Source organism: Phaseolus vulgaris, chromosome 8 (genome assembly GCF_000499845.2).
Source record: "Phaseolus vulgaris cultivar G19833 chromosome 8, P. vulgaris v2.0, whole genome shotgun sequence".
In the NCBI taxonomy this organism is placed as follows: Eukaryota; Viridiplantae; Streptophyta; class Magnoliopsida; order Fabales; family Fabaceae; genus Phaseolus; species Phaseolus vulgaris.
Genome location: NC_023752.2, coordinates 13,093,042 through 13,104,219, shown reverse-complemented (window position 1 = coordinate 13,104,219; position 11,178 = coordinate 13,093,042). Strand labels below are relative to the sequence as shown.

The 11,178-nt window shown below is 31.9% G+C and overlaps 1 protein-coding gene and 1 long non-coding RNA gene across 2 annotated transcripts; one reads left to right on the top strand and one right to left on the bottom strand.

Annotated features, from left to right (window-relative positions):
* Nucleotides 1-5,544: 5,544 nt before the first annotated feature.
* On the top strand, nucleotides 5,545-6,536 carry LOC137824602 (uncharacterized). Its single transcript, XM_068630267.1, has 2 exons — nucleotides 5,545-5,977; nucleotides 6,409-6,536. The coding sequence occupies exons 1-2, from the start codon at nucleotides 5,545-5,547 to the stop codon at nucleotides 6,534-6,536; spliced, it is 561 nt and encodes a 186-aa protein (XP_068486368.1).
* Nucleotides 6,537-7,217: 681 nt separating this feature from the next.
* LOC137825622 (uncharacterized) lies at nucleotides 7,218-8,114 on the bottom strand. Its single transcript, XR_011083319.1, has 2 exons — nucleotides 7,730-8,114; nucleotides 7,218-7,522 (listed from the first exon to the last, which is right to left on the bottom strand). It is a non-coding gene; the product is annotated as an uncharacterized lncRNA (long non-coding RNA).
* Nucleotides 8,115-11,178: the final 3,064 nt, after the last annotated feature.

The window sequence follows — 11,178 nt, the reverse complement described above, 5'->3', positions numbered from 1 at the left end:
GGAAAAAACTTACAATAGACTCAATATCTATGCTTTATTGCCCAATTCAAATTAACACATTCTAGATTCACCAATAAAGTTTTAACAATCAAGATTTCAAAGATTTGATGCACATTAGGAGCCATAAATATCAATATGAAGTCCTTTACACTTTAGAACTATAATGACCTTCTCTTAAATATACCACTCCATGACAACAACCATTAGGTGATGACCTATATAGTTAAATATGTCTCACGAAATTGTTTGTAAAAATAACCTATAACATTCACTTTTTTCTACGTCAAAGAAATATGTTTTCTATTCTCATTGGTATTAATTTTCTATGTGTGTTAACAGTATACCTTTTGTTGATATAAGTTTACTTTTGTTTGTTAACTTTAAACAATTTTAATATATTTAACATGTTATTCTAATATTTTTTTTAATATTGAAGATAGTATTTATATCATTTCGTTTATGTGCTATAAGAGAGCGTCCACTTATATTTATGAATTCCTTGACTTCGTGTTATTGAGAACACACCGGAAATAACGCTTCTGAGGTGCAAACATAGTTTATAGAGATATTTTAAAATGTTGATAAAGAAATATACTTAGCATCTTACTTTCATTTCTAAGTAAACCATTTTAAAATTAAGGTTAATTAATTTAAAATTTTATTCTTATCAATATTATTACAAATTGTAAAGGTCATTAATAATCACGATTAATTATTCCTCTCATTTGTGTTTATTGCGGAACGAAACTAGCACTTTAACCACCAATAGAAATACAATACATACTTATGTTTTCTATGTTATATAATTTGATATTAATAATTTTATGAATTATAAAATTTAATTTACATTGTTTTTTATGGACTTATAAAAAATTATCTAAGATTGTGGCGGCTTGTATGAAGAAAAAAAAAGTTATATTACACTTAATATAAGTCATTAATCTCACCACTATTGTATAAAATATATTACTATTATTTGTAACGTGAATATGTAAATCAGGAATATTATGTGATGATATATATAAACAATCATATTCACCAATATTATTAACTCATGACAAAAATATAAAATTAACTTAAATAATTTAAATATTAAAATTATGAATTTAAATTTTTATAAAATATAAAATTTTAAATATTTATAAATAAATATTTAGAGGAGAATAAGGTAATAGTAGATATTGTGAATTTAGTGAACATTATAGTCAATAAACTTTCACCATACACAATTTATATTTTATATATCACCTAAATGGTCTACTTTGTATCTACCTAAAAAATCATTTAGATTAACATCAGTGTACTGAATACAAAAGTGAAACATAAATATATTTGAATAGAAGAGTGAAGCATATAACAAAAAAATATTAAAATTAGACATGATAAAGTGAGTTTGAATTCATCTATCATCATTATCATCCTTATAATATTATAATATGATAAACTAACACTATAATAAAAGAAATCATCAAATAACAATTAAATTTAAAAATATTATTAATAAAAATTTCTAAATTAATTTATAAATTAATTTTAGCTAAATTGATTTGAATTAATCTTTTAAAAATTAATTTAAAATCTAAAATATTAGTAGCTTTAACTAATAATTAAATATCAATTTTACTTTATAAAGTTTTATTAATTATAAAAATTATTTTAAATACTAATAACTTTTTTAATTTCTAAAATAGTCTTTAATTTAATCAAATAATAATTAATTATTTTGATTTTTAAAATTAATTACAATTTAATGATTTTTTTTAGTATTTTTAATTTTATTTCTTCTATAAATCAGCCTGCGACATTCTTTTTTAAATTAAAAATAAAATTAAAAAAAATTTAAATGTTATTACTTTTATATTATTTAAATGATATAAATATATAATAATATTTTAACTTAATTAATTAATACTTATAAATCAATTATTAATTATAATAAAGTAATTTAATAGATAAAAGTAAAAATAATTTTAATTTGCCTAATGATTAACCACATATGTCTACCTATTCTGTACCAATTTTTACATGTCTAACAGCAAATTAGACTGATCCATTCATATTTCTCATAAAAAATTAATACATTATTTTGATTATTTTTAAAAAAATGATTTAAAATCATTCTTGAACTAATTTTAGAAAAAAATCATATATGTATTCAAGCTAAATATGATTCCATTCCTTTAGGAGGTGAATGCACACCCCACTTACAATACAAGACCACTAGAATAATTATGTTGAATATTTTTGGCACCGTAGTCTCAGGTTGACTTAGTTATTTGGCGTGTGATCACCTGAGTGCAGTCACTATAATCTCACGATAGATGGATATACTTAATGCTAAATAATCATAAAATTCTTATAAAGATTTTTTTAATATGTCCCTATTCATATTTTTATTTTTTAAGATATTTCTTTGTTTTTGTTTTTTTTGAGACTTGTGAAAATTTTGAAACTGATTAGAGTGATATGAAAGAAAGATATAAAAAAAACACCTTATTAATTAATTCAAAATTTAAAAATAAAAATCACTCATATCAATAATATCTTAGCTTTTAAAATATTATTTAATTTAATCAATATAATATTTTAGTTTTTTAAAATATTATTTAATTGAATTAATGCTTAATTAATTTTTTATTACTATTAAATACTTTTATGGTAGAAAGTTGAAGTATTCTTTAGTTTTTTTTTTCTAATTGATTTTTATTCCTTGATTTGCCTGCTTTCTTAGTCTATATTCACTCACATAGAGATAACAAATTTCACTGTATTCCAAAAACTATCTCTAAAGATCTCACCACGAGTAGTGCTATCAATATTGCATTAATCATCATCACAATTCTGGAGCTTTCTCAAAGTACCCAAATATATTGAAATATTTTTGAAACAGTCAACCTAACATCTTTCAACTAAGTGAAACATTGGGTATTTAAAGAGTGCAGTATCAGGAGGAAAGAAATTTACATTTTACATAGTACTCAAAAAAATTGTTGCAAATAAGTTCAAAAGTAAACAACTGTAACGCCGTAACTTTTCCTAAGAAAAAAAAAACACACCGAAACCACAGAACCCTTTTCTCCTGTGCCATTTATTTTTTCTTCTTTATCTCCATTTCTCTCTTTCTCCAATTCTTTTATCTCCCTCTCTTTTAATTTTTTCTCCCAATCTTCATCTATTTTAGAATCTGATCGGACCACATTGTAGCAGAGGAGTTAAGGAACATTTCTACCCGATCAGATTTTCAATCAGAGTAAGTTCATTTTTGCTCTAAAGTTCCTTTGTTCTCTATTTTTCTTTAGGATTTAGTCATCAATCTTGGTCGGGTCAGTTGAGAAGTTTAATCCTCTCAACTTATTCTACTTTATACTGAATTTTTGTTATGTTTGGATAACTTGCATTAGGCCCGTAAGTCTTGAAGCTTATCCAAACTGTGGGGAATAAAATTCTAGAAGTTGCTTGGAAAGCAAGCAATTGAGGTAAGGGAAGCTAAATTTAATTTTTAATAGCACCCTAGGATAGGAGATCTGAATGCAGGAGGGACGTGGTCCCAATATTGAATTTCTCTTGCACGGGTGTTATTTGTTTATATATTGTGTGTTAGTTTATATATTATTTAAAATTTATAAATATTATATTTTGATAGTTTGAGAGTTAAATATTGTTTTTGACGTTAGAAAATTTCTGGAATGATATGAACTTTTAAATGTTATGTGATTGAATGATATGTATTATATAAGAATGATGTAAATTGTATGAAATTGATGTCATGCATTTGGGATAATGTATGAGTTGTTGTTTGATGGTACGTTAAGTATGAAAGCCTATGATTAACGGAGAACCTCTGGCTTCACTAATGATCTAAGTCATGTAGACTAAGATATTAGGTGGTGAGAAGCTGAGAGGGAGTTCATACACACCGGGTCCCACTGTAGACACTCGGTATTGGATGTTTGAACTTACCCTGATCCTTTCTATTGGATTCGCTAGTAATCTTTGGGTCAGGTGTTAGTCTTTGGTAGGGGCATACTTAATGAGTCTTCCGGAAGATGAAGTGGGATTGAAATGAAATCCAATGATTGTGATTGAAAATAGATCCATGTGTGGTCTATATGAATGATGAAATTGATATTGAAATTTTACATGACAACATTTAAAGAAATATTTATAGATGTTTTGTTTGGTTGGTTCTTTTTGTAAGAATTATATATGATATGCAATTTCTTTTCACTAGCTTACCCTTGCTTTTCTTGCTGTGTTTGAACTGCGATGACTGTACTACGTACACGAGCAGAGATGATATTACAGGTGTCGAAGGGTCTGAAGAGCTTTAGGGTGTTGACTTTGAAACTTATGTTGTAAATATTTGTATTTTTATATGTCCTAATCATGTATTAGGAATGTTTTGAAAAACTCTAATTTTATATAGAAATACGTAGAACGTTTTAAATAGTTAGATGTATTTTCGGGATGTTACATTTAATGGTATCAGAGCGGTTCATCCTTAGGATAACCTGAGGGTAGTGGGTTTATTCTGTTTCTCCTGCGTGTAGATTTTTGTTTAAGTCTAGCCTCAAAACTTAGTTAAAAGTTTCTAATTTGATGTTTAACAAAGTTGTTTTCTTGAAATTTTGTTTGTGCTTGAGTCAAATTAGTTGTTATGAATAAAGATGAAAGTATTAAGAATGAAAAGAATCTTGATAGAGTGGTGAGGGTGCACACTCATGACAGGATCGAGATTATTTTCTATCTTAATTCTAAGTAGCTAGAGTACATTTTAGAGATAAGTTTTGATTGGCTTTTACCTGTTTCGTATGATTATTTCTTTTAAGTTAATTTGTCTTAAAGATGTAGTTGGAAATTTTTAGCAATTTCTAATCCAATTCTTTATGTGCTTAGAAGATGGCACGTAAACCACCTACTCCTCCTCCACCAGTAGATATGCCCAACTTAGCTCGGGCAATAGAGATGATGGCAACAACCTTGCAACAACAAAGTACTACTATGGCACAACAACATCAGGCCGCCCTTCATCAATTAGAAACAACTAGATTAGCAGCAGAAGCATCTCAGCTTCATCAACAACCCCATACTTTTAGTCTGGAGGATTTTCTAAGACACAATCCACCCAGATTTAATGGCAACGTAAATCCAGATGGAGCAGACCAGTGGGTGAGAGACATAGAAAGAATCTTTGAAGCTACTCAATGCCCTGAAGAGAGAAAGTTATCATATGTCATTTATGTACTAACTGAAGAAGCTGAATTCTGGTGGATAGGCATGAAGCAAATGATGGAAGACAAAGGAGAAGATGCCACTTGGGAGAACTTCAAAGTAAGATTCCTGGAGGAGTATTTTCCTGATAGTGACAGGTATGCAAAAGAAATTGAATTCATGCAGCTGGAACAAGGAAATATTTCAGTCACTGAATATGCTACTAGGTTCAAACACCTAGCTAGATTCTACACCCAGACCATGATTGAGGCTTGGAGATGTAGAAAATTTGAGTTTGGGTTAAAGCAAGAGCTTAAAGAAGTGGTGATTCCTATGTCCATTAGAGATTTCCCCGCTCTAGTGGAGAAAGCAAAAGTAGTGGAGAGTTTGAAAAGTAGTAGCAGACTTGCTAAGCCTCAAGTGGGAGGACCTTCTAGAAGCACACCCAAATATGAAGATAAAAAGAAGCCTTATTCCAGACCTCAATCCTTCAGGAGTGGAGGGCCTACTTCTCAATTGCTACCAAATGTCAAATGTTTTAGATGTGGTGGGGAACACATAGTTAAATTTTGTCCTCATCCAGTGCCAAACGTTACATGTGATAGATGCCATAGATATGGTCATGCTACGAAGGACTGTCGTGCCAGACTTCTAGTCCCAAATATTACTGGAGTGCAGCAAAATAATAATCATAAACCCATAGCTACTGGTAGAGTTTTTGCCTTTAGTGGAGCTAAAGCTTCACAGTCTGATAACCTTGTTAGAGGTATTTGTTCTATCCTTGGAACACAGTTATCTGTATTGTTTGATTATGGGGCAACCCATTCTTTTATATCTTTTGATTGTGCTAAGAAACTTAAGTTGTCAGTCCAGAGTTAGGATTTGAGTTGGTGGTATCTACACCAACAAAAGGTTTTATAGTAACTTCTTCCATGTGTGCTAAGTGTCTAGTAATTATAGATGGGCAGAGTTGTATACCTCTAAAAGATTTGGAGGTTATATTGGGAATGAATTGGTTGTCTGCTAATCATATTCTTATAGATTGTGGTCGGAAGAAGTTAATTTTCACTGAATTAGAAGGAATGCAGGTTATCTCTGCTCATCAGTTTGAGAGAGAGATATAAGAAGGTGCAAAATGTTTTATGCTCTTGGCTTGTTCTATAGTTACTAATAAAGTACAAAAAGATATGTTTGTAGTTCAGGAGTTTATGGATGTATTTCCTGATGAGATTCCTAGACTTCCACCTAAAAGAGAGATGGAGTTTGCAATAGACTTGATTTTTGAAGCAGGTCCTGTGTCAATTTCTCCTGGCACCAAGAGTTAACTGAATTGAAGAAACAACTAGAAGACTTATTGGAGAAGCAATTCATTCGACCTAGTGTTTCTCCATGGGGAGTTCCAGTGCTATTAGTGAAGAAGAAAGATGGTTCGTCATGTCTATGCATAGATTTTCTTAATATATATATACATATATATATATATACATACATATATATATATACATACATATATATATATACATACATATATATATATACATACATATATATATATACATATATATATATACATACATATATATATATACATATATATATATATAACACGCGTGTGTCTGTTAAAGTGCAATTTAACATTACTTTAGCTCTAAATTAATTCAAACTGCACATATTTAAACATATTTTTTTAATAATTGTCTTAATATAGGTTTGAAATCTGACTTTTTTAATGATTGCTTTCTTTATCTTTATTTTTTCTTATAATTTTCACCTTCCTTAATAATAATATAACATAAAAATAAATTAATATTGTGAATGAGAAGGTTATTAAATTATAAAATTTATTCAAACAAATTAAATAATAACATAAAAAAAAATACCTATGATATTAATATTGTGAAGGAGAAGGTTACTAATTAATTGAGAAATGTTGTGAGGGCCGAATCTGAGATCTCCACTATAATCTATTCATCAGTTATTTTAATACCATGTGTCTGGTTTAGGGGTTTCTTTCAAGATTATACAACTGTTATTTATTGATTTGCCACTGAGTTGAGAACCTCAGATATTTCAAACATATTACTAGAGTAGTACACATGGAAGGAAAAGAGTAATAATATCTCCTATATCAAACACCTTTGTTACATCAAACACTAATACTCCATACATCTGCTTACAAACTTATGGACATAAAACACTGATTAAAATAAACTGCACCGTTATTCAAATGCTGTCTTCAATTTATCTTCAGTGGTAATGAAACACCTGAGTGAAAGAAATTGAAGACTAAGGTGCTTGTAATGATCATGGCCTTCAAAACGAAAAATTATCTTGTCAAGTATAACCAAAACAAACAACGATGTTCATATATCCCTTATTTGTCATGTATTGATCAAATTGGGAAAAAATGATATCTGACAAAATTTCAAATGGAATAACATCATATTTAAACCCATTATGATCACCCCGAAAGTAATTAATTTGTGTTCAAGGCATATTCTGGCAAAAGATGTTTTACCTCAGCAATTAGAAGGTGATTGCAAACCACATTTACCCGGCAAGGCCAAGGCTTTTTTGGCGTTTATACCAAATAAAGGTAGCATAGACTTGTAACTGCAAAGGCAAGGTAAATTGGCTTGGCGAATAACTCCACAACATTGTTCATCTGGTGGTGGAGGGTTTTTACCAGTAACTGCAGCACGACACAAGTTTAGTTTACCTGAGTCTATGTTACATAAAACAATAGCTTGTGCACCTCCCAATAAGGCAATGAACAATCCTGCTACCAGCCACTGCACCAAAATTCTGCCACTAGCCTGGGCCATCACACTCTCTCCTTAATTAACAGGTGCTGAGTTCTGTTTGATGTGGTATATATCATATTGCCCCAAGGTTAATTTATAGAGGTAGTGAATGTTGCTGGAACAATTATTTGTATTTTTTTAAGCCACTGTAGTGTCACGTTTCAGTGGTGTCATGTGAGTGCAGTTGGTGGAAGTTCACGAGATGGATATTACTCATTAGAATGTTGAAAGTAACCGCAATAAAGCAAACATACACTGGCCCATTACTTGGTAATAAATCAATAAAATGGTAATGGTATTGATACCAATGGCATACCTTGAATTTGATAATCGTGACTGCATTCTGATAAGGAAGTTCCCTGTTTTGCGTTATCTTTCTAATGCATTTTTTTTTTGTTTTTGTTTGATAATAAAGCCAAAAGAGAAATAACAAAGATTTGTCTCCCGTGACTTTATTCCGACAAAGAAGTTCCCAGTTTTGTAGTTTTGTATTACGTTGATCAGGCGATGGGATCGAAACATGTATGTACCTAACCTCTCAGCTAAAAAACAAATGTTGAATTTGATCTATATTTCTTTATCAAACACAAGTCTGTCCAAAAACCAGTTTTGTAATAAGATTAGTTGTCATTTTAACCTTCAAGAATAATTTTTTCTATTCATCACAAATAACTCTACACTACAATACAAGAAAATCTGGAATCATACACTATAGGTGATAAAACAAGGCCAAACTCAAACTCAAGTTCAGGTCCAACAACTAGGTCAATGACAAGAAGGAAACTTTCCTATACATGTTCAAAAATGTCATAAACCTAGTGTAGAGTAGAATTTATTTTCTTGTCAAAAGTAGAATAGGAATTTTCCTTGTAATTTTTCTTAATTGTAATTAGGGTTGGATTTAAGCATCTAAAAACCAGTCTAGGTTAAATTAGGGTTTCTAGAAGACTCCTAATTAACCTAGGCCGATCATTTAGACCTAAAATGAGTCACATTGATCACACCTTGTCATGCTTGCCTTGTAACATCATTTTAGGCGCCTAGTTTCAAACCTTTTCATTTGAATTTTCCCACCAATTTCCTTGTATAATGGTTGGACCTCTGACCTATATAAAGGGGGTGCTTGACTCATGAATTTACAAGATTAATGAATGAGTGAATTGCTACCAAGATTGCTAGCCTTCTCACTCTCTTGTCTTGCCTCTCTAGGATAAACACTTTAATCTTCTTCACCTTTCTCCAAGTGATATGATTCAACCAATCATTCTCCCTACCTATCATGCACCTTCAAGGAAACCATAGCTCCATTGGAGCAATCCTTGTCCGCCACTTCCATTGAGCTTCCGCAATCCACCACAAAAATTCAAACGAAATGAAGGCAATGCTATCACAAGGATTAGGTGTCAGACCTAAGTGTCAACCAAACGTGAAAAGCAAATACCTACATCCAAATAACTAGGCATTTCATTGTCTTGTGTTCACAACTCAGTATTTCACTGATTGTGGAAGTTTTCCTTTATTTCTTTGAGGCCAAACACTCGGGCCTTCAACTGTGGGTTTCCCTAAACGTTGCCCCTGGAAGAGGTTTGCTTACCTTCTTCCAGTCGTCATACAAAAATTTTAAAGGTAATTTTTTTAAAATTTGAGCTTCAATAGCAGATCCGACCCTACTGGACGAATTCTCCTTGTATCGGACCCCTAAACCTAGATTCCAGATTGCTCGGCACTTGGAAGATCTGTCACCAAAAGAACAAGGGATCTGCAAGTTTCTGACGAGCTTGAAAGTAGTTTTTGACACCTCCTTTCTATTGACCAAAGAATACCTCCCTGGTGCCCTGAAAGCATACACCGGTACTCCTTGTTTCCTACCCTTGATGAAGACATCTATATCACTGTCATTAATCATTTACTTGTTTTCTTTGCAAAGAATGTTGTTCAATATTAGCAACAAAGACAGAGTTAGGTTAATGGTCCATGACGAAAACCTCCTTCGTCATGATACCTTAAAGCTGCTAGGCCAAGCTTTTGCCTAGTTAACGTCAAGGTGTAGGATCGAGAGGCGTCTGTGGATCAGAAGACCAAGGAAATCATGTAGCTTCGCAAAGGCATAAAACGTCTCCAAACGGAGGTTAACCAACTGAGTGACATGCACCAAGAAGCTGAGCGACTCCATCAAGAAGCCAAGCGTATCCGAATGGAGAAGACTCAAAAGGCCCTGACCCTGAGCCTATCCGAAGAGAGGAGCAAGCTCTTGAGCGAGATTGAAGGCTTAAAGAAAGAGATGGCTCTCAAGGAAGAAAGTTCTGCCAAAGTTATTGACTCTCTCAAAGAAGATGTTACCCAGTCCTTCTTGGCCGGTTTCAAAACCACCTTAGAGCAGGCAGCAATAGTCCAACCCACCATGGACCTCTCTGAATTGGACCCGGGCAAGACCATGGTTGACGACAGATTGGTGGGAGACTAACTTAACATTTATGAACTCTACTATTTATTCGCCTGCCAAACTCACTTGACATTTTGACACTTTGAACATATTGCTTATGTTTATTTCGCGCTTATAAATCCTCTTATGCATTCGATTTTTAAGATTTCTAAAGAGTTTATTTCATCTCTACAAATGCATGCCCCAATATTTTACCAATTAACTTAACCTATTTAACACAAAAAATGTAACAGTGTTTGCCAACATAAGTGTGTAAAGTAATAACTTATTTCTCTTGATAGAAAAGTCTAACCTTTGATAAGCAACGCCTTCGTGATTAAGACAACCCTTCCCTTTAACTTGACATGCACCCTCTCTCTATCTGGGCATTCACTACATAACTTTATTTCGCAAGTTAGGTAAAGGTAAAAGGCATGGTACCTTGAGTTTTCAGTATTATTCCAACCTCGGGCACAGTTGAATCACCATGTCCTTTGAGCTGAGCTGCCTTACAACTTGAAATCGACATTTGTTCCACGATATATCACCTCACAGGGCGCTTGCTTGGATAGTTGTATCTACTCCGAGCTTGGTCGTCTCAATGTGCACTATCTCAAATGATTTCCATATCAACTTAACTTGTAGGGCGCCCATTCTCTAATAATTGTACTTACACCGAGCTAGGTCGTCTTATCATGCATCATATAAAGTAATTCATCAAAATAAATTCATCTCATAAGG